The sequence below is a fragment of the Cygnus atratus genome, chromosome 3 (assembly GCF_013377495.2).
Source record: "Cygnus atratus isolate AKBS03 ecotype Queensland, Australia chromosome 3, CAtr_DNAZoo_HiC_assembly, whole genome shotgun sequence".
Taxonomy (NCBI): domain Eukaryota; kingdom Metazoa; phylum Chordata; class Aves; order Anseriformes; family Anatidae; genus Cygnus; species Cygnus atratus.
The window spans coordinates 105,370,051-105,394,705 of record NC_066364.1 but is presented as its reverse complement, the minus strand read 5'-3'; the positions used below and the strand labels follow the sequence as shown (position 1 = coordinate 105,394,705).

Genomic DNA, 24,655 nt, shown 5'->3' with positions numbered 1-24,655 from the left:
CCTAGCATCTCTCCTAGAATTACATTTGTCACCTTCCAAGCCTCTTAGTAGTTTGTGTGATACACTGTATTGTCTTCCTTTCTAAAGTAAAGGGTTTCTGCCCTCTCTCTAAATTATGGAGGGTTAGGACACAAACTGGTTGTGATTCTTATTCCCTGATGACAGGCCTAAATTCCCTAAAGAGGCCTAATCTTACAACTCATTAGTTTTTGAAAGAGACACTTTCTTCTGTTTAAAAGAGAAAAAATAACACATTCAATGGAAAAATCAGACATTTGTACTCTAGAAAGATTGGGGATATAGGTGCTGAAAGTCATCAGAGTTTATAGGAGTAAATGCTTATAGGTTAAACCTAACAGCTTGAACATTTTCTTCTCTAAGCTGTTGTCAGTCAGATAGATAAGCATAAGTTCTGTCCCACTTAATTGCAATGAAACAATTTCCACGGGTTTTCAAATGAAATGAGATTCCATCCACAGCAGTGGAGAAAAGTTACAATAGAAAAACATAGCAAATGTGTTAAGTGTTCATTGAACAGCATTCTCTGTAATACAGACACATATTTGTAGAGCTTTTTTCTATCCGAGTTTGCTGCACAGTATTTGAGCTTCAGGTGTTTAAGTGTGGACGTTGCAACACAAAGTGTAGCATTTCATCTCTGGCAAACAGAGATGGGCAGAGAAGTCTGGTTCCATAAGAAGGCACTTAACCTAAGGAGCTCTGAATTTAACTGACAACTTCTGCTAGCCTAAGGCATGATCTGCCCTGAAGCTTTGCTTGTGTCACCGAGATGTTTATCTTCACTGATATAGCTGTATTGACAAGAATCAGGGTGTAGGCAGATAAAGTTGTACTGGCAAGAAGTACCTGATTTTATTCAATGAAATAATGTAAATTATACTCTTGGAAGCAATCTTTTTGTTTGTATAAGTATTCTTTAGGAACATTTGGCATTTATAGGATAATGGCGTAGCTCAGTAGAAGAAGCAAGGAAAAGACGTGTTTTTACAGTTAAGGAGTCTTGCTCATACACCTAGGAAACTATTGGTATTCATAGAGCACTTGGTGGAGATAACTTGATTAAAAGTCTCATGTACTATTTGTGGGACCTGCATAGGGTAAGTATTAAATAGGGTTAAAAACAAACACACCACCAACAACAAAATCATAAAGTTAGCTTCAGTGAGCCAAGTGTTGGGCATATTTTCAGAATGCTGAAAACTACCTTGTGAACCCTGTAGATTATTTTCACAGCTTATTTGCTATGTCTCTAATAGGATATTTATTTGTTTACACAAATTGTGTGTTTATTGCTTTTCTGTACCTCCTCTTCTTTCTTTGAGAGAGGCCTTCATAAATTGATAGCACAGTGTTGATTGTGTTGGAGTGCATGACTTTGTGCCCTTGGGGATTACAACCAGGTTATTTCAATTTCAGCTAGTCCTCAGCCAGGAAAGATTCATATTCACTCTTATGTCAGCAGGAGGTTTAAAAAAAAAAAAAAAAAAAAACAACTTTAAATGAGAAATAGTTCTTACCACTGGCTTTCACAATGTTTACTTGCAGATGCTTTAAACTTTTACTTTTCATTAAAAAGCTTAACTCTGAGTGCTAAAACTATCAATTAAGACTTTTAAATAAAACATGAAAAGACTAGAAGCATCTAACTACCAAGATTTGCTTCAAATTAGAAAGAAGTGCTTGTTGTTATCACAAAAACTGAACAAGAAATAATTTTATTTCCTTGTTTTTCCTTCTTTTGCCTTTCTGTTCCCATCTACCTTTCATTTGCTTTCATTCATGCCTACTTCTACACCTTCCTTTTTCAGTTTCTGTTATCCTTTCCATTTTCAATCTTCTTGTGATATTTTCCACAAATTACTTCTCCCCATTTCTCACCCATGCACTGCATTAGATAACCTTTTTTTTCCCTTAAACTTGGATAGTCCCCTCATTTCCTTCTGTGGTTCAGAGTTCAGAGCCATGAAAACATCAAATGTCATTAAAATTAGAGCGTACATTAAAATTAGTATCTACAAGGTGCTGAGCACATTGCCAGATCCAGCAAAGGATGCCTACTTAGTCATGTGTCTCCCCATTCACATTTGTAGCAAGTACTTAAGGAAAATGCCTAAGTAGCTTTATGGAGATTGGCCTTTGTGTCCTCAACTCTTAGTTTGAATATGCAGCAGCAAAATAATCCATCGATTTAGCAGTCCCTACGTAGTGTTTAACATCATAGTGTAACACCTAAAAATGACCCATTATAATCTATTTGATGAAAAAAGTCTTCTCTAAGTAGTCTCCAAACACAGATTTGAACTGGAAACTTTAGTAGCTGTTATGTGTGTGCACTGCATAAATAGTACATATTTAATAATGTGAGCACTTAAACACCCTTTTTATCTTCAATTAAGTATTAAAATAAAAATTAAGTACTTTTGAAGTACCTAAACATTTTATTCATTTGTCCTTGGTATTTAAGTACTTTAGATAGGCCCCTGTGACAAAGAAGATGGCAGATGGACTAAGAATTTAGATTAAGGTACTCAGGCTACAAACATATGCAACAACATGGAGAGAACACAAAGTCCTACTGTATCCACAGCAAAGCATATTTTAATTGAACAAACTATGCTCAGGCTGGGAGGGATTTGTGGAAAGATTCTGTTGCAAAGTTACAACTAACAGAAACTTTGCAACTGAGGTCCAGCTGTACTTTCCTGGATGTCACTAAGGAAACTCCCACCAAGCGGTAGCATAATAGAGCTCTTGATGGAGACTTTAAAAGAGCCAAGCAGAAGATGGTCCAGAGAGGATTTGCCAACTGAAATTCTCTGTGCCAACTGTATCATTACATGGTTGGCAATACCAGTTTCCTTTCAGAGAAGTGGTACCAGTTTTAAATTACTCATCTGTAGGATTTCTACTATCATGAAGTAAAATCAAGTAACTACTGCATGTCTCTAAATCTGCAGCAGCATGTGAACAGTTTACTGAAAAATGGGTTTCAGTGATTGAATGAGTTTATTATTATTTTTTTTTTGAGACAGATTGATAGAAAACATAGTGGTATTTATGGATAAGATTGCTAGCATATATTACTTGCATGAACAGGAAGAAAATAGACATCAGAGGCTTTAATTTTAGAACACCTGGCAAGTCCGGGCTGATGTTCCTTTGAGATTTCCTTTTTTTCTTAACCTTAACTCTGAGACATAGGGAATTTATTGTGGTGGCATTGTTGTTGGCTTTTTATTTTTTTAACCGCAAACTTTGTTTTGTTTATTTGGTTGATTATTTATTTATTTATTTATTTTACGAGATGACAGCACACAACTGGAAGTTCGGAAATTTGGAGTAACTTGTTTTGCTTCTTGAGACAGGTAGGAAAAGTCACCGAGTTTCTTACCAGTTGCCCTTTTATTTTGCAAGCCGGCGCCGGGCTGGGGACAGCCCTGTCCCGCAGGACCCTTTGCAGGGGGCTGGCGCTGTGTTAGCGGTGACCTGCCAGGGGAAGGCCCCGCACCAGCCCCGCCGCTCTCACTCGTGCGGTTACTCCCCCGTGCTTGAGTGCTTTCATCTTGCGTTAAGATCTTTTGCAATTCATATTAGCATCTTTGCAAAACTTGGCTGTAAAAGTGCACCGCCCTCGGGGCAGGCAGGGCAGGGCAGGAGGGGCCATTTCTTCGCCTCCGGTCCCGGGTTTGGGGGTGTTTTCGCAGCGATGTGGAGGACTTCTGGTTAAGGGCGTCTCCTCGCCCCTCTCCGGGGATGCAATACATCCTGGGCCGAGCAGAGCCGGGGTGAAATTCTTTTCTCTTTCTCCCCTAAGCCTACACAGTTGAGCAAGGGTTGTGACTTCCGATCATCCCCGTGTGAATTAGAAAGTCACCCAGCAAATTGAAGCAGGTTTCGTTCTAAACGAACGCGAAATGTCTAAAAAGGCTTTTGCACACCCACCGCTCGCCCTCTCCCTTTCACGCATCCGCACCCCGCGCCCATGATCTCATGCTGCTGAAGGCATGGCACAAGATCTACGGGAGACTGGAAACGGTGGAAGCGGGGGGGCGGGGAGAGGAGGGACGGTAGCGTGCGGCTCTCACCCCGTGCTGTGCCCAGGTGCGGTACTGCAGGGGCTGCGCCTCTCGCCCGCCGGCTCGGGGGGCGCGGGACACACGACCCGGGGAGGAGAGCAACGCCTTCTCCTTCAATGCGGGGCTTGGCTTTGCACCGTGTCGTCTCCCCCCCTCGGCTGCGGGGGCTGGGACACGCGTTTCCCCTGGTTTCGGGGCAGGAGGGAGCGGTGCGGGTGCGGTGCGGGGCTGCGGGGCCCCGCAGCTCGGGGGCGATGCTGCCGGTGCCACCCTGCAGCCGGGGGGGGGCGGCCCAGAAACGTTTTCAGCCCGGTTGGTGGCCGCGTCTGCGGTGGCAGATGAGTAAGTAAGGCAGGGAAGAAAAGGAAAAAAAAAAAAAAAAAAAAAAAAAAAAAAAGCGTAACTCTTTGTTAGGCGCCATGTGTGTAATTACCGGATAATCAAAGCCGATGCTCGAATAGACAGGGGAAACATCTGATGGGCGAAGTTTAGGCCAATTAAAAGACCCGAAATCGTTCTTTTTTTAAGGCGAAAGTGGCTTTTCGAGACACTGGCACATCTGAACTACCCAACGAGGGGAAAGGCGCCCGCCGTGCTGCTAATTCCGCGGCGCGGCTGGGTGGCGGGCTGGGGAGAGGGGCGTGCGTGTGTCCGCCGCACCGCCCGAGCCATGTTCTGGCAGTGTGCGGCTCCCGAAAGACAGGGAGGCAGTGCGACTGTGTGGGAGCTGAACTCAGCCTCCCTCTTTAACATAGGCTCGTCCTCTGCATTGCATCCGAGCTTCGGTGATTTGCTGTTTGGAGACTGCAGATTTGCATAGCCCTGCTCTTCGCAAGCATGGTTATTTTTTTTTTCCCAGCTTCTTTCATAAGGGTGCACTATTCTCTCTGAAAACATCCTCGGGTATTACTGTCAATAGGCAGACCATTGAGATTGCCGGAGCAGCCCGGTTATTGTCTGGCGGCGTGTGCGAGCGTGTGTGTGTGCGAGTGTGCGCGCCGGGAGAGATTGCTCCGAGAGGGCTCACCAGTTTGGAGATGAATGGAGGGAAGAGCAGCAGTTTGATTTTTCTTTGCTTTCCCAGCGCTGGCTGATGGAGTGGCATCCCCTGCTTCTTCCTTAGCAGCGATGTGGCATGATTGGCTACGCTGTGGATTACTGAGGATGGGGGAATGCTTGGCACTCTCGTAGCACTTGCAACTGTGGAGTATTGTTAATGAGCACCAGCCCCGGGAAGGCTGAAACTAGCGATTGTTTGAGCACGGGGCTTTTCCTCTCTTCCACCTCTTTGCGAAGGCTCGGAATCGCCTGGATTCTCCGCCTCTGACTATGTCTCGGATTGTTTTGGCCAGAAGAAGACCTGGAGAAAAGGATCCTCATCATAAGCTTGCCCAAAGGGAAGCCATGGCTCGCCTGGTGCGGTGAGCTGCCGCTGGCACCGTGCGCGAGGCTGCGAGTGCGCCTCTGCCCAAACTTTGCCTCCTTCCCTGTGGCTGCTGCTTCTCCCGAGGACGCCGTGCACCGGAGGATGGGGGGCCTCCTCAGGGGCAGCCCCGAGCCGGGCCCCGCCGGCGGCAGCAGCGGCAGCGCCGGGGGCCGCTTGGCCCTGCTCTGGATAGTCCCGCTCACTCTCAGCGGCCTCCTTGGGGTGACGTGGGGCGCCTCCAGTTTGGGCGCTCACCACATTCACCATTTCCATGGCAGCAGCAAACATCATTCAGTGCCTATCGCTATCTACAGGTCACCGGCTTCCTTGCGAGGCGGACACGGTGGGTTCGGGCGCCGCTCGGTTTTCCCCGCACGGTGGGCTGCGCGCCGCGCCCCGCACCTCCGCCCGCCCCGCAGAGCTCAGGCAAAGGGATGCGGGGGGCCGGGAACCCCCGATCCCGGTCGGGGGGCGTGGGGAAGGGGTGGGGGAGTTAGGGGTATCCCGCTGCTCCCGGTGCGGGGCCGGAGGGGAGCTCGGCTGGCCTCCAGCCGGCTGGGGGCGGCCGGAGGATGCTGCCGGCGGAGCCCTCGGCCAGCACCGGGGCTTCCCCCGGGGCTCCCCGCACCCTTCAGTATCCCTCCGTGTCCCCCCGGCTGCAGAGCGAGCGGGGAGGAAAGCCCAGCCCGGCGGCGCCTCCGTCTCCTGGAGCCGCTGCCCCCGGGGGGGAGAGCCCCGGAGGTACCAGCCCTCGCCCCCCGGTTTCCTCCTGTCCCGGTCCGGGGGTGCAGAGGCGAGCAAAGCGCCCGTGCGCCGGGCAGGGCTGTGGCAGGGCAGGGCAGGGCAGGGACCACGGCGGGGAGCGAGAGGCGGGGAGCGAGCGTGTGCGGTGCTCCATCGCTGGGGATGATCGTGCTCCTTCCGACTCATTGCCTCTGTGGGAAAGTCAATGAACTAAAAGCAAAGGTCAGCTAATTGCACGGGGGAGCGGGAGAGAAGTCAGCGCTTGATCACTGAGAAGGGGGAAACAATGCCCACCGTAGTGGTCAGGAAAGGGACAGAGATAAAAATGCTTTTAAAGTGTAAATGCATTTTGCTTCAGAAATACAGTACTGTGGGACTTAGTTTCTGAAGTGACAGGAAGCTGCTTCAGTGCTCTTTAAACAGCGCAGTTTTTTGTTTCGCATACATACTTACATGAATCTATACATAAATACATGCAAAACAGATATGAACATGTTCAGCGTTACCAAAAGCTGTAAAAGAAAGCTAAACACCAGACTGTGCCTTAAGGATTTTAAACCAAAGCCTCCCTTTGTCTCTGAGGGAGGAAAAAACAAAAACAAAAACAAAAAAAAAACCTTGTTGGCTTCTGATTAGATTATACAGCTTCATTCTTCTTCATTTTCTCATCTTGCCTTGCTTCATTTGCACGATCATGCAATGTCATTTACAAGATTTGCAAAGTAAAAAACAGATCTTATGCTTAACCTTCACATCTCTGTGCAAGATGACCCAGTTGCAGGCACGAGGTAGTTAGGATTTAATGGATTTTTTTTTTTTTCAGTGATTAGCAATGCTAACGTTAGTGGATATGGTTGTATTGTTTACCTGAAAATTTCCAGTGTGTGTTGAATACACATTAATCCTAAACTGCTAGAAAAGACAAAGTGGACAGAAATGACTTTTCTTAAGCATTTTGTTAATTGAGAAAGAAGTTAGATGTCTGGTGTAATGCAAAAAAAAAAAAAAGAGAGAGAGAGAAAGAAATTTAGGCCATCACTCTCCACTGTAGTGTATTCAGGCAGTGCAAGCTTGAGAATACTGCATGTTCTGTACTGTATGTGCTTACAGGGGAAAATTAGAGATGTATGTGTGTACATATACATACTTACTGTTCTTAGAATTTCTGGACATATAGGGATACCATTTAGAGGCTTGCTAGGGGGGGCTAAAAGAATAAGGGGAAAAAGCAAATGTAATAATATAAATATGAGCTACAATTCCTTAGAAAGCATTTTAAAATCACACCTTTTGCTATTTTTTAAAAACATTATCTTGGACCCAGTCAAAGGGTAGTGGTGCAAAAAGGTAACCCTCCTGGAGGAAATGAGTCTTCCTAAAGAAAATGAAAGGTGAAGTGGTGGAGTTGACACTTAAGGACTTCATAGGGAAGCCCAGGAGCCTCTCCAGAAGTTAAGTAACTGATTTTACAAAATGAAAAATGTTACATATCATAAGAAGGTATTCCAGAGTGTTTTCAGAGTGTGACTTTAAAAGTCCTTGCTTTTCTTTATTTATCAGAAGCTCTGCTATTGGATGGTGTTTTAAAACATCTAATTCATTTCATTATTAATTCTTCAGAGAGGTGCTCCCATTTGCTTCTGTAAGTCTAACAGGAACATTTGTCTTCGTGGCTAAGCAGGGTTGGACACAGCTCCTGTGGAGCCCATCCCTACATTTCTAAGCATCAGTCAGAGAGGGCTGGGTGATGTGGGTGCTTATTCCTTACCCTGGCATCAAAGGACAGTAATGCAGTGTCCCTGCAGGTTTAAGCATGGTGAGAGTGAGAATTTGACTCTCAGATTTGTATCCTGCATCAACTGGGCTTCAGCATTAGCTCCATTCAGTTTTGCAATTTTTCCATTTTGCATTTCTTCCATTTTTCCTTTACATAAAGGTTGCAGTCTTTGTGGTGACCTCATACTTGCCTTTTTGTTACTTTGGCAGTTTTCTGTAGCATCATACCTGTTAAAAGTTGAAAAGATGTTTTAGGGTAGGTCAATTAGTTGATCCCCTGAAAGCATTGCACTCTAATATTGTGAGTCAGCGGTGTCGAAGGAAGGAGAAAAAATCACTTTTCCCATCCATTTGATAAACGTCACTACAGTCCTCAGACATCCACACCTTCCTCCTCTAACCCTGGCACCAGCTAGCCCTACCACCCCCATCCTCTCAGCTTTGCTTTGATTTTTTATTCTTTCAGTTTTCCTTCAGCCAGCCCATTTCCAGCTAATAGTATAAGCAAAGCCAAAAGCCCAGCGTGGTTGGATTCTTGCCACTTCTTTCAACAAACCAAACCACAGTCTTGCTGCTAACATTTTCTTCAGGTAATTTTGCTTGGATTTTGCTTAGTAGTATGATCTCATGTGGCTTAAGTTGTCAGTATTGTGCCTCACAGAGACATAAACAGAATTCCAACCAAGCAATTAGTTCACCCTAATAAAAAAAAAAAAGAAAAAAGGTAGATCAGCACACAGTTTTTTAACACATTGAAGGTAAAATTAAACATCTTTCAAGCTTGACCAAATTATTATTTTATTTTTTTTTTACTTAGCTTTCTGACTCACATTAAACTTGGAAAGGTGGCACATGGCTGAAGGAATGGAGAGTTTAACCACAGGAAGAAATAAGAAAGTAACTTTCTGGGTCATGACATCAGCAACATAAAGAGAAATGCAGAGAAGTAAGATGATAAAGTTCACAAATATAAGTCCTGGGGTGCTCAGTGGTTACCAGTGGTCTCTGCAGCATGTGGGGCATTTGGTGACTTGTGTTCATGTCTCCTTGCTCCATTTGAGAGGAAGGCTATTGCTTTTGTTATAGCTGTATCTACCATGCAAACTTTTTTTAATTTTTTTTTTTTTTTGAGTAGGTAGTGTAGCTCATACTGCAGTGCCACTAGATTGCAAAAACGTATCAAAGTCCACATGAAAGGAAAGTGATTGCAGTTTTCAAAGTAACTTTAAATGAAGAAAGTCAGTTTCTTTGAGAATCCACCAATAATGGTAGGTTGTGTGGAGTGAATATTGCACATTGAGTGAGTAAAAAGTTGGAAGCATAGCCTTATGGATGCCTGTCACCACCCTCATTCACCCCTTCCTTCCTGCAAAAACCTCTTTGTTCTCTACTGGACTGGGCCTTTTATTGTCCCCCAACTTCTCATTCAGGTACTGAATGACAAGTAGTGTATGGCTATTTATTCTGGCTATTTCTTCTCTCTCTGCTCTGAGGTTCTTGTGCAAGCATTTTTCTGAAAAATTAAAGTCAATTTTTTTTTTTTTTTTCCAAATCTGCCAGAGCAGGACCCAGGAGGTCACTAATGATATTTGCATGTTGGTATGTCCATGTGCTTGGAAAGAAAATGCAAAAATGAGGAAGGAATAGGATCTTTGTGCTCACAGGCAGAACAAATAACGCTGAGCATTATCTGTAGGGGTGGTGCATCTGAGGACCTGGGTTAGCACAAGGCCAGAGTGTATCTGGCTGGTTGAGATTTATGACCAAGATATAGGCAAATGGTTTAGGAGGAGTGGAGGGTGTCTGAAGTGGAATGAATAGGATACTGGCAGCAGTTGTTAAGAAAGTGGGAGTTTGGGACTGGGAGGTGCTAGTGTCCTTTGTGGTGCAAAAAAATAGAGGGATTTAAGCTGTCAAGCAGATTGAGTGAAAAAATGTTTTAGCAACAAAGTTCCCGAGCAGGAAGAAGAGTTTGAGAATTTGTGGAAAATGAGGTCATGGGGAAAAAATGTTAGCAGTGGAGTTTCAGAGATAACAGCTGATGTCGAGCAGGGGGATTGTGTGTTACCATAACACATTCCCTCCCCCAGTCTTTCTTACCTAGAACCTGATGTAGGAGCACAGGCATACAGGCAGACCGCACACTTCTAAACTAAGCCTGCATCTTCCAGTCTCCGCTTTGCCACTGTGGCTGAGGTTCACGTGCACTGGATGCATCCAAATAATGTCCATTTAGAGAAACTTCTGTAACAGAATCCTAACAAGCTCGCCTTTACCAGCGTGTTGCTCCGTGGGCTGCGTCAGGCAGCCCTTGTTCAGTGAAGACGCCAATTGAACTCCCCAGGAGCTTTCACTAAGTAAGAATAGCAACACTGCAGTAAAATCATTTACGCTACCATAATGAAGAATATAATGAAAACAACTTTGAAAAATGTGCATATGAAGTATGTGTTTTAAAAAAAAAAAAAAAAAAAAAGAAACACCACTGTAAAGAAAGACTTATTGGTGTAGGTAAAGTATTTTATAACCTTTTACTTTCTATTTTTCATATACTGGAATTGCTATTTCTGAATATAATGATAATAAAATGAATATTTTAAGATTAGTTTAAATGAAATGACATTTCTCATTTAGAATGCACCTATTATGTGGCAGAAAAGGGTTATATTTTGATTAAAACATCAAATGTAAATGTTTCCAGATGTTCAAACATTGTTGCACAACATGATATTAGAGGTAGAAGTGAGAAAGTCTCATTGTCATGTCTCAATTGCTTTGTTTTGAGATTTTTTTCTTAATGTTTTTTATAATCTGTTTGTATATCACAGTCTTCTTATCTTATATCTTCTTTTCATTCATGAGTTTCCAAATAACTACTAGTTCTTCTGCTATGAGCACATATATATAACTGCGGCATTTCCACTTTAAGGCTGTAAAGCATAGCAGCTTCCTCCAGGTCTTTAAATTATACAGATTTTATATCAAAATTTCCAATATGCTCCATCAGTTATTATCCACATCAACTGCCAAAGTATTAGCATCAATTGGAATAAAATGAATAACAAAGCAATTTCAGTCAGCATAGTGGTTAATTGGCTGTGCAGTTAGATATGCAAATTAGGAAGCGTGGTTTCTATATTATTATTTCTGTCAATATGGCTTCTCAAAGAGGCATACAGTCTTCAGCAGTATTGTGGACAGTCTGGAGTACTGTAATCAAAAGTGGAATGTTGCTCATGGATTTCTGATAAGCATCTTTATACAAGCCCTACTGCCTTAGTACGTGCAGAGCTATTGATTGACTGGGGTGCTTTTACAAAACCTAAATAAATAACAACTCCGTTGTCACTTATCACTAATAACACTTTTGCTTCAGCCTGTGGTAACCATGTTTTTCTAGATTTAAAGCATGTTTCATTGTCTTTTAATCAAATACTGTTTGAAATAAGTTATAAGGAGAAATTAATTTAGCATTCAATACAGTGTACTTCCCGCTGCTTCTAATTTTCAAAGATGGATTTTTACTGATAGCAAGGGGTTGTCTTGGCTTTAAGGGAAATTTCTGTCTCTTCATTTTAATCCAGGGAAAACTCTCTAGACTAAACTCTGATATTAGACTCTTATGCCCGGCGTGAGTAAGGGCAAACAATTCTATAGTCCTAGTATTTTCTCAGTTTTCTCACGCAGATGGTCATTACAATGTCTAACCATAGGATGACATGCTTGATCATTTTATTTTCTGTATATAATATAGGTTATTTTATTGGAGTTAATTTTTTGTCTTCTCCTTGTTCAAAGCTTGCAATAGTTCTTAACCTCTTCAAGTAATCAAGATGACATTACTGACCTCTTTCTTGTCTTTCCCCAGTATCAGTTAATTTATCTCTCTGTTATTAAGTTTGATGTCCTCAGGTCTGCCACAGTATCTGTAGCAATTTTTTTCTAAACTAACAACTTCCATTCTGGTTTGTAAATACAGTGTAGGCAGAGCTGATAGATCTTGCTGTGATAATAAGTTGACTTGTGAATGTAGCTGTGATTATAAGTGGAATGGAACAATCTGATTTCATGAAAGAAAATGTGTTATAAATAACGATGCTGTTCTATAAAGTTAAAAGTAACTAACATAAAGAAGAGAGGCCATGTATTTATCATCATTTACACTTTCTCTTTGTTTCCTCATAGCAATATGGATGGCCCAAAGTAATTTTTCTCACTCTTTCTCATAACTTTGTATGCATCTGTGTGCAAGCATATGCATGCACACATATATATATATCACAGACATTTCCTTATAATGAGAAAACGCTCCACAGTGGTAAGATGAAAAAATTACAATTTCACTAACAGTTGAAAATGTTGAAAAATGTTCAGTAACAATAGTCATTAACCATAGATGTAATTGGTCAGAGTAATATAATTAATTATTCTCTTCCCCGTTAGTTGACAGAAAAAAATATCTAGTGAAAATAAGCCGGGAAAGGAGGAGAGAAGTAATGTTGCTGCATGTCACTCTGCAGAGCTGGGATAAACTGGTGGGGAGGATGTCATGCTTAGGAGCAGTCACTGTCTCTGCGATGGACCCATCATCAGTGAATCACCATAGAAAACAGCAGTTCTGAATTTTCAGAAGCACAAAACTACTTTTGCACGCACTAAACCAGCCAAATCCACAAAAATAGCCCCATTGAAGGGTGTGACTGGCTTGTGCAGTCTAGGTAGGATAAGAAGAGTGTACTGATACAATAGATACATGGCATCCATGATCCTGAATCTCAGAAGACAAGTTGAGGCAGGGTTTGCCTCTGAGGAATAAGCATAGTCTATTATTTCACATATTTGAACTGTAAATGGCACAATGACATATCTTCCTTTTAAATACATAGTTAGGTATTTTCCTTGAGAGTTTGCTACAGAAACACGGAGAGCTGGAGGGCTCGGAAATAAAAGATTTGCCCAGATCATTCTGCTATTTTGGGGTCTTAGTGGAGGATGCACTTAGACACCTACACAGAAATGACAAAAGTGTTAATTCTTTCCTTAGCTATCTTTTACTACAGCTGTAACTGGGAAAAAAAAAAAAAAAAAAGCCAACATGCTTCTAAAGCAAGTTCACTATGTTCTAAATATGTTCTTTTATCTCTACGTATCTGCAAATGACTTAGAGGTCTTCTCTGGGCATTGCTTATGTTATTCCTTCAACTCATCTACAATTCTAAAATAAATAAGAGCAAAGAATGACAAGACTTACCGGAGAAACCTTGTCTACCATGAAGAGGAATCAGGTGTAGTCATAGAATTATAGAATCATAGAATGGGTTGATTTGGAAAGGGCTAAGAGATCATCTAATTCCAAACTCCCTTCCATGGGCAGGGACACCTTCCACTAGACCAGGTTGCTCAAAGACCCATCCATCCTAGACTTGAGCATCTCCAGGGATGGGGCATCCACAACGTCTCTGGGCAACCTGTTCCAGTGCCTCATCACCCTCCTTCTATAAGGAAGAATTTCTTCCTTATATCTAATCTAAATCTAGCTTCTTTTGGTTTAAAGTCATTACTCCTTGTCCTATCACTACACTCCCTGACAATGAGTCCCTTTACAGCTTTCTTGTAGACCCCCTTTAGGTACTGGAAGGCCCCTATAAGGTCTCCCCAGAGCCTTCTCTTCTCCAGGCTAAACAACCCCAACTCCCTCACCCTCTCTTCATAGGAGAGGTGCTCCAGCCCTCTGATCATCCTTGTGGCCCTCCTCTGGACTTGCTCTAATAGGTCCATGTCCTTCTTGTGCTGGGGGCACCAGAACTGAATGCAGTACTCCACGTGGGATCTCATGAGAGCGGAGTAGAGAGGGACAATCACCACCCAAGTCCTTCTCGGAGCTGCTCTCAATCCGTTCTTCACCCTGCCTGTATTTGTACGTGGGATTGCCCTGACCCAGGTGCAGGACCTTGCGCTTGGGCTTGTTGAACTTCATGGGGTTCACACAGGCCTGTCAAGGTCCATCTGGATGACATCCTTTCCCTCCAGCATGTCAACTGCACCATGCAGCTTGGTGCCATCAGCAAACCTGCTGAGATCCCACTGTCCTTGTCAACAACAAAGATGTTAAACACTGCTGGTCCCAATACTGACCCCTGAGGAACTCCACTTGTCATTGATCTCCACTTGGACATTGAGCCATTGACTGCAGTTCTTTGAGTGTGACCATCCAGCCAATTCCTTACCCACTGAGTGGTCCATCCATCAAATCCATGTCTCTCCAATTTAGAGATAGGGATAACATGGGGGACAGTGTCAAATGCTTTGCACAAGTCCAGGTAGATGATGTCTGTTGCTCTTCCACTATCCACCAATGCTGTAAACCCCTCATAGAAGGCCACCAAATTTGTCAGGCATGATCTGCCCTTCATGAAGCTATGTTGGCTGTCACCAATCAATAGTTGTTGTGGTTTAGCCCGGCTGGCAGCCAAACACCACACAGTCGTTCGCTCACCCTCCCCCCTCCCTCTCCGGGATGGGGGAGAGAAACGGGAAAGTGAAGCCTGTGAGTTGAGATAAAGACAGTTTATTAAGACAGGAAAAATAGTAACAATAATAATAATAATAATAATAATAATAGTATTAATAGTAATAATGTGTACGAAATAAGTGATGCACAATGCAATTGCTCACCACCCGTTGACCGATGCCCCAGCCTATCCCCGAGCAGCCGGCCCCCCACCCCGGCTAGCCACCCCTATATATATTGTTCAGCATGACGTCAGATGGTATGGAATACCCCTTTGGCCAGTTTGGGTCAGCTGTCCTGGGTCTGTCCCCTCCCAGCTCCTGCTGCATCCCTAGCCTGCTCGCTAGCAGGACAGAGCGAGAAGCTGAAAAGTCCTTGGCTTGGTGTAAGCACTGCTCTACAACAATTAAAACATCAGCATGTTATCAGCGCTCTTCTCATTCTAATCCAAAACATAGCACCCTGCCAGCTACTAGGAGGAAAATTAACTCTGTCCTACCTGAAACCAGGACAATAGTCTTAAGCCGTGTTTCTATTGCTCATTCACTGGAGTTGGCTGATTTTCTCAGAGAGTGCTGGGAAGTAAGTGGAAAGGAGATGGGAAGAAATGTCCGTGGGCTCCTCCTCACTGTCCAGCAGAGATGAGGAGATGTGAAGGAATTAAGGGCTACAGAAGATACTGTTTCTTATTGTTCGCCTGGGCCTGATTTGTTCTTATTGAGGTCAAGCACAGAATTTCCTCTGCGTAACCCGATCTATTGTGCCTCTGTCTGATCTGATGTCCCTCATGCACATTGTACTTCTGGTGTGGTTGCTCTCCACCAAAGCAATGTTGTTGTTGTGTTTTTTTTTAAGCAATGAACAAAATAGTGAAGATAACTATGCAAACTCATGAGTTTTTAAAATTGGATTAATGCTGTTAGTGGTTGTTTTCACTATATTTCACGTGACAAGAATTATAAGGGAACTTTCAGTGAAAATAATGAATTGCCACATTTACGGAAAACATATGAGCATGAATTGAATCATGCTGCTATTTTGGGTTTGGATATTCAGTGTCCACGGAGAGGGGTTTAGGAGTGGTGACAAAACAACAGATATGAGATTAGCCACTGACGGTGTCTAAATGGATACATCCTAAAATCCCAGTGTCCGAGTTGGTGAGAACGTACTGGATCTCCCATCCAGGGCCAATCCCATGCTTTTTTTCAGGCTGGTTTGTGCTTGCAGTTTGCCTTGCTGTGGATTTTATGTCCACCTGAGGTATGTGCCCCAGCCCTGGCATCCAGAGCTTCTCTCAAATAGTACTGTCGATAATTCTACAAAATTAGAAATGCTGTGAATCTTCATCTTCCAAAATAAACTCTTATAGAAAGTGAGGTTAAATAAAACATTATTTGGGCAAAGAAAGTGGGAGAGAAATCTGCCATTATTTTATTTCTTGGAATTTTTTCCAAGCAATTTTCTTATTGCTTGGAAATTTCACTTAATATTACATTTGGGGATTATTAATTGTCACATCATGCTCCATCAATTAGAATACATTTTTCAAGTAATGTGGTTGAGAAACATGTGCAACATGCTTTTGTTATAAATTGTTGGGTAGAAAGTGTTATGTATGAGGGTATATAGGTCAAACTTTCATTTCAGCTGTGCTGCCTTTTTTTGATAGAAAACCAGTCTTTTACCTAGGATTGAAGGCAGAACTCTTTTTTTTTTTTTTTTTTGTAATGGTAATTTTAAACTTTTGTAGAAGTCTCCTCACATTAGCTCATAAAGCTTGCTTTTCATCACTCAGCACAATTTGACAGCTTTAGCTGATGCCTGACATGTATACAGTAAAATCTATTGCATTTCATTTAGAGGGAAAAGTTAGTGAAGAAAGAATAGTAACAACATTATTTTGCAGCAACAACAAATATTTTGAAGTGAGATGTTTGAATTTCTTATTGTGCAAGGCGTTGTAAAACAATGCAGTTAAGTGAGTTGTTGGTTCATTGAGAAGAACTGTGGCCCATAAATATCTAATGTGGACACTTAAAGCTCAGTTTGAAGTTGGTTATGATTTTTTGAGTTGTATGATCAGCTAAATGAAAATTCTGATTGGACATAAGTATCCAAAACCTGAAAAAAAAAAACACACTTAAAGATCCTGACATCTGCAGAGGTACGTAATTAAATGAGGAAAAAAAACCATGATAAATCTGTTAGATATCTATAAAGGCAGTTATTTTAGGTGTGGAAGCAGTTATTAACACTGACAAAAATTGTAAGTGACTCAAAGACTGCTCAAGTACTAGTTACTCAATGTACTTGTAGGAAAAAGTTCACCTGTCAGAGGGCTTATGCCTTAGATTTAGAAAAGATGGGTTTAAGTGTAATCAATGTCTAATATGTTTTTTGCTGGCCCTTGAATTAGGGACAAATGTCACTTTATTTCACCAAAAGTCACTGCTGCAGAAGTGGGAAAGGCTTGTCCCCAGCTGGTCATAGCAACTATGGTCTGAATAAATACATCAAGATTTTGCAAATATTTTCTGTTTGTTTCAAGTCTTTAACTTGATCTCTGCTCATTATTTGACAGTCTCTCACCTTTTTTTTTTTTTTTCCATTTTCCAAATTATTTGAATTGGAAGAAATACAGAAAAGAGAATTAAATGTAATATACAAATAAATTTACATATGCAAACAGTGTATGAAGTTAATTTTGTCTTCTGTAGGGGTCAGATAATTGTCAAAATATCATTTAGAAAAAGGAAAAATTGGGGAGAAAAAGAGCAGTCATTATTTCTAAATGATACTTTTGTATAAATTTCATATATAAACAGTTCAGTGTTCCTGAAATAACCTTGTTCTTAACTGTAACATCAAAAAAAAGTGGCTACATTAGCCCTAGTCCTGCATGAGTGCCTATATCTCTATGATGCTACAGTATATTTTGGAAATAGGCTTGTCTGGAATGGTTATTCCTGTTTTTCAGACAGAAGCTAAGGCACAGTAAATCAGCTTCTTGTTTGTGTTCCTTCTTGAATGATTCAAAGAAATCAAGCAATGGTTAGATTGGCCATGTGAAAATTCCCTGTGTGTCTCTTGTGCACTTGCCCGTGATATAGGAGACTTATCTGGGGCACAGCCAGAGTGTGTAACACTCTGTTGTCAATTGGAATAGTTTAAAGCAGACTCCCTGCTGGCTTAACGTATGCCATGACTCACTCATCCCTCCATAAGCAATTCATTGGCTGATGCTTTTCCCACAGCTGTGTGTCAAACAAGAACTAAGTGCAGCAGAGGTTAAGGACTGTCTGCTTCAACCCTTGCTTGTGCTTGTTAATGAATAGCCATCCAGGAGTCTGTAGCTTTACCTACCCAAATGTGACAAGCCTCTAATCATAAATCACAAAACAGCCTGAAATGGGAAAAGGAATTAAACAGACTGATAGAGCTCCATATTGTTGTTACTTTCTGTCGTGTTGTGCTAATACTAAGACACAGTGCATTAAAACAATGTGCTAGTTACTGAGCAAATACTCTTATTCCTTCCATCAATGTATAGGTCATTTTGGTTTGTTTGTTTGTTTTTGTTTTTGTTTTACATGGAATACTTTCTCAGTTATTTGGTTTTATTTTTATAGAACTACTGTAATTATCTGAGATACAGAAAAGGCATACAATACTGATCTTTGTATATTCTAGTGCACTAAGCTTAGAGCTCCCATGCCTTTATAGATGAGACTTTCCTGTCTTTTGGTATAAGTCAAATCTTTCCAAACTCTCCATCAGTGCTTACATTTTGGGGTCCATATGCGGAGCAGTTCCCTTAAATATTGTTCTCTGCTTGTCTTGTAATTCCAATTGCTTATGCTATCTGATGTCTATTAAGTGAGAAAGGCAGTCATGATGCATTGAGTTTAGGTTTAAACTGGTGAATTCACATCATGTCATTTTGTTATACAGATACTGTTTGCCATTTCCTATACATATAAATGCTCTGGATGTTTGAATGTTGGGGTCAGTAGGCTAGGTATTTTCTCTCTATTCCATAAGTGAATGTGAATGGAGTGAAGGTTTCCTTCATTGAAGGCATATCTAGCGTTGTTTGAAAGGATTAGTTGCTTCCCTATACTACTTTAGGACTGTTAAGATAATTAACAGTTTATCAGCATGATTTCACAGGCCACGATTTGTGAGAATCACTGGGACACTGCTCTCTAGTTTGCAGTGAGTCTGTGTGATTTGTTGTGTGTAATGCCAACAGAGTCAACAGTCACAGAGGGACAGACACAGAGGTCAGCATTACCTTTCTTTCATATATATATATATATATATATATTTAAATAATGCTTCATTATTTTTGTCTTTTTTTTTTCTTAGTGGATGCTATAATTTTAATATAATTTGTTTGTTTAGACTGTATGTTGTTTAGAAATTTCAGTCACAGGTTGTTTGCCCATTGTGCTAAGCAGATGGATTGCATAGAACAAGACAAGAAAGCCGAGGAAATAATCACTCTCTGCTGCTGACGGTACTCCCCAGGGTAGATTTCAAAATAGCTCAAGAGCTGTGTAAAATTAATAAGCTGTTCCTCATGTACTGAAATCCTTTTTCATATTGCATTGGCAGGAGGGATCTCTAGAGAGAGGAGGGGCTTCAAATAAGATATGCCAGAGGATGGGGTTGAAGATTGTGCCTGAAAGTCCAGATTTTAATGAGTCCAGTGGATGATGAGTGCACCGTAACAACATGCATAAAAGCAGTGTGTCTGGAATTTGTCCACTACAAGATCTCTGCATCAGTGAAGTCCATATAATCCCTCAGAACAAGGTTTATTAGGCGTAAAATTTGAATCAGTGTCCTTTTGTTTCTTTAGCATCTGTGTAATTTTATTCAATGATAGCAGAAAGAGATGAGAAATCAGGGAACAGTACTCTTACCTGATAGAGACTTGCTGTTGATGAGGTATTTTAGCAGCTTTCTTGAGGTAGTAGGTCAATTTATATTCTATGATGTGGAGGCGTGTTCCCTTGGACTCCAGATTTGCAGAGTGGAATGAAGTGTTAGATTTTGTTATGGCATTTTAAAAGTGTTATTTTTTCCATACAGTATATGTTCAGTGCATATATGCAGTAGAGAAACTAAAAATAAAGATGTAACACTGAATTGTAATTAGAAGGAAAAAAAAATCATTACCCTGTTATGGAGAAAACTCTGAAATAATAAATATCACTGGCACATTTTACTGCTGTCATAAATATTTATTCAGCACATGTCCATAGGCTCAATTTATTCCATCATATTCACTTAAATGTGCTTTTGAAATGGCCCTTCTGCACACATACATTTCATCAAATTTTAGATTCCTTGATTAATTGCACAGACACTTTTTGCTGTGTGTCACATTCTGTCATGTCTAATCCAATTTTGAAATAGAGGTATTCTTAGATCGTCTTATAGCAAAGCTATTCTTCTTGCTACAGATACACCTCTTTTGCTTATTTTCTTATAGAATGGATTAAGATTTAATAGTGATATATTTCCTAATAAACACAGCAATAGGATAGGTTCTTCCATTATGTTAGAAATACCTTTCCTATGTGTTCATCAGAACTCATTAAATATCTTGGACAGTCATTTAGTAATATATAAAATGTTTCTTGTCTTCAATTTCAGCAGAGACATCAATCCAAATGTTCTGGGATATATTGCATAGTTGTCAAGGAGTTAAATATGTGCTGTGAAGGTACAGTACTTAAAATTTACTGGTGTATGTCTAATGTTTATAGATAACCCTTTTAAAGAAGTCAGGCTGTATTGCCATGTTGAGCCATTCTATCTTAATTCTCAATCAGTGTTGCATTGTCTCTGTGTTTTCTTTTGCAGTCAGACTGGAAAAGACCCTGTAGAACATTTACCTTGCAGTCTTGAGATTTTAATTATCTGATCAAGTGTATTAAATTCTGGTAAGGGTAAAACTGATTACAGTTTCTCAGTAAGCTGATGCCTTAGCAATAGTATCCTAGGAAATGGAAACCAAGTTTCTAGCAGATTTGAAAGGAGATCCAGTTCCCTGCTTTTCCTTTGCTTTCAGGTAGTGTTTTCAGTACTAGCACTCAGTGTTGCTGGTTCAAAGGTTTGTATTTTGATCAGAACTTGCTTTAGTTTTAATTTGTATATACACAAACTGTTATCATGATAAACACAGATTCCTTCATATTTTCATTGATGACTTTAAAATGATTTATTTGATCTGCAATGCTTATCACAGGAGTAAAGATGTGCAGGCAAATGTGGTATATAAATGCAGGTACTGTCCATCTTTATCTGGATCACCAGCATCCAAAAAGCTCGGTCCAATGGATTATGTGAACGCAAAACAATCAAAGCAATGGTAACAAAGTCTAGGAGGAAAATGAGACACAGCTAGGGCTGTGAGCAATCTCATGTAAGCTGAATGTATTTAATCATGTATTGTAATAATAAACACCATACAGAAGGAAAACCTCTGGTCTCCTTCTTGGGAGATAATATGCAAGAGAAAATTCTCTCTGACATGATTACCCAGATACTTTGAAAATAAGAAAATGATTCATGGATTAACTTCAACATTGAATGAGGTTTCCATATACTGTGTATAAAGAAGCGGCTGAGTGATTACATACCTAACTCATGATGCTCTCAGCTGTGGCTTTCAGGAACCAGATTGGTTTTTTGTTTGTTTGGTTTGGTTTGGTTTTTGTTAGGCTTAGCTGTGAGGTGTGCCTATGTCAGTAGATACAGAAGGATGGTGTCAACTATGGTCTAGTATCAGGAGTCAGGAACATCTAGGTCTGATCCTCTGCAAATAGTGGTGGTTGGAGGCTGTATTTTGCAGTCTTTTATGGACATACTTTCCAGAGAAATTGCCAATTCAACTTGATATCTAAACTGCTTTTTACAGCATTTGTGCTGGCAGATTTGTTGAAGACACAGGATTCTCCAAATGTCTCTGAGAGTTATCTAATCACAGGTGTGATTGAACCACTGGATAAAATATGATCTTCATTGTCACAGACTCTGAAGCTAGAAGAACAATTACTGGTGTGTCAGTGAGCTAATGTTCTGCTATCAGCTTGACCAGGATCTCCCACTGGGAGCTACAGTGGGAAGCTAATGTGTCACACATGGTGTGGACATTCCTTTTTAATTTAAGGAAGTAGGCAAAAAGCCTTCACAGCAGCTTAACTGCTGCTTGTTTTATGTTCTTGTGAATCAGCAATATAGCAGTACAATGTTTAGTGAATAAAAATTGTGTAAGCAATGTTAAGTACTGTTGCCAAAAAAGTTAAATGAATTACCCATGAAGTGAAAAGTACGTATCCTGAAATCTTATCCAGGTATTTTAGCAATTTAAGAGAGATCATTTTATATGCTGGGTATTCTTAAATGTTCCATTAAATTGAGAACTCTCTATATAAGCATTAATTTAATTAAGAGTTCTTATAACAGAAAATTTTTGACAGGCCACTTTTGCTTTCAGAATTAACCACCTCCCTCTTCCCCCAATGGTTAGTAAAAATAACAAAATGCTAGTTTTGAACCTGGTAGGCATGATGATGATAGTAGTTGGCATTTAGCTGTCCCATATACTAGTTCATGCATGTGAAACAAAATGATTATACTTACAGTTTTGGCCATTTACTCAGTTTCTAGCAGGGAAAATTACTATAGATGGAAAACAGTTATATATTGTTTTTTTTTTTTTTTAACCAAAACTTCTGTATTGAGAGAAGAAAGTAATGCTTCCCTTCCCACAAAAATATGCTTTCCTTAAAACAAAGCAACACAAAACAAGAACATGTGTATATATATATATATGTATACACATAAGGGTCAAATCAGTCTCTTTCAGGGGTGGTCAATATGCTGAGAAGGAAGTCTTAAAGGAAAGCAGAGACTGCAGGAGAGACTGAAGTTCTTTATTCATAGGGTTGTCCGAACATACCAGACACATCAGTTTCTTCACCAACAGTGTTATCCCCAGTATTATCTCTTTACTAAGAGAGTTGCCTGATTGTGTGTCTTCAGCTGTCTTCAACTATCATTTTTGGCAATGTACAGGATTCAAAATGACAGCCATTTGAGGTGTTAGCCTCATGTTAGACTATATTACTCTATATTTACCTGTGTTCAGAATCTGTCTTAGCCCAAAAGCTGCCCTTGTATACAAAAGTGTGATTTTAGCTGTCTGTAAGTTTCATGTAATCAGATGAGCGTATTTATATAATTTATATACTGGTACAACTGGTGTTAAGCACAGGACTGGGAAAAGAGATCTGTGGTTCACCCTCTGTGGCACCTCTGGGAAGTTAGTTATACTGTCAGTCATCCTGGTTGGGAAATTAAGAATTCCTCTCTGCCTCCTGTAGGGCTGTTAACAGTCTTCAGTGTTTGTGAATGCATGAGGAAGGCATAATATTCTGTGATTTACATATATTGCTCTTAGGTTAGGCACTTGCAGCATTCTGTCATCTTCTGCTTTAAAATATTGCTAAGCTGAAGGGTCAGTCAGTGTAAGTGTTAGGCTATTTTTATTTCAGAGGTTTTAATATCTTGTTCAACTGTATGGCAAGAATCTCTCACTCCCAGTTGCAAAAAGCCTTGTTTTTTGTCTAACAGTAGAAGGCTGCAGAATGCAGCAAAATGTGAATCTGGTTAGTCATGTTTGATCTCTCATCTTCCAGGCATCTATGGGAGTGATGCTGTAACTGCTCTGTTCATAAAATCCCCATTGTTATAACAGAGAAGTGTGAGACGCACACAGAATTTAGATCCAGTTCTCCTATGGCTAAATTAACTAGAGGTACAGGAAGGGTACAGACCAATAATGACAAATAATCACTATTTCCAGAATGGATTTTTTTTTCTCATTTCTTATGCACTAGCAGCACACGTGCTACCATTGCCTATGTACATACCTTGTGTGAAAGATCTTTTCATCTTTGCTTCTCTAGCTATGGAGATTGTGAAGTGTCTATATAGTCTAAAATTCTTTTTGACCTTCTTTTCACAATCAAATTCTGTGATCAATACCCTGTCATGGGTATTTAACAGAATTCCGTGGTTGCTCTCTGCATAACAGTGTCATAGTCCTGACATTCATTTAAGAGAATAAACATGAATGTGTCACCAGTATATGTTGTGCAAGGCTCTTTGCCATGCTAGGGTCAGAAAAAAATAATTTGTCCACAGCAGATAGCATAGAAAGCACTGTTTTCAGGTCCTATAATCAAGACAAATACAACTGCCTGTTGCCATGCACCATACATTTTCTGCATTATAGTAATGGATGCAATGCAGCCACCTGCTATGTCAGGACTTCCAGCTAATTGGAATAAGTTATGTGTGTTCCAGTTACTCTTACAGTCTATAAAAGGCTGCTTTGTCCTAAACTAGATAATAATTTTTGATGGATTTCCTTATGGTAGCAGATACTGTGGTATTTTGATGAGAACCATTGCTTTTCACAAACACAGGTGTTTTCTGCACATATTAAGGCTTTGGAGGTGATTTTTTCTACTGAGTTTACACTAAGGCTGCCGTTTAGTGTAGGTGATATGACCCAGATCCAGGTGTAGTAAATCCTGAAAGGTGTCTGAAGAGACATGGTTAAGGCTGTATCATCCGTTCATAGCTGATGGATGAAAAACTGCTATGTGCCTGCCCTGGTGCTTCAGCATAGGATCCGTAGTAATTTCATCACAAGTAGTTACATCCTCCTGTCTCTGTGAGAGTGGTTCTGGCCATATGAATCAGAAGAGAGATAACCACAAACATAAATAAGTACTCCTGAGAGTATGAGAGGTGCTTGGTGTGTCATGGTCCGCTGGATCAGTTGGGATCAGGAGATCCACTGCACTCACAGCTTCATGCAGCCAGGTGGAAATTGTCCCCAGGGTCTTACAAAATACATGGCCTTGTTCCTGTGTTCTTCCTCAATTTCTCTGATTTTTATTTTTATTTTTTCCCCTCTGGGGTTGCCATCTTGTCTTACAATATAACCATGACTTCAGAAATCAGAAATGTTGTAGTTTGTAGGCGAAGTTACTTTTTTTTTTTTGTAATAGA

At 40.8% G+C, this 24,655-nt stretch overlaps 1 protein-coding gene across 26 annotated transcripts in view; it reads left to right on the top strand.

Moving 5' to 3' along the window:
• Positions 1–24,655, top strand: part of NRXN1 (neurexin 1) — a 731,365-nt gene that overhangs the window by 437,119 nt on the left and 269,591 nt on the right. Inside the window, exon 1 of one of the 26 annotated variants that reach the window (XM_035562266.2) lies at positions 4,778–5,866. The exons of 22 other annotated variants lie outside the window; for them this stretch is intronic. In XM_035562266.2, the coding sequence (XP_035418159.1) occupies positions 5,626–5,866 (241 nt within the window). In that variant the 5' untranslated portion in view covers positions 4,778–5,625. Of the gene's footprint in view, positions 1–4,777; positions 5,867–24,655 lie in introns of those variants that run through there. 3 more of the 26 variants (XM_035562259.2, XM_050709930.1, XM_050709931.1) reach the window with 3 other exon arrangements.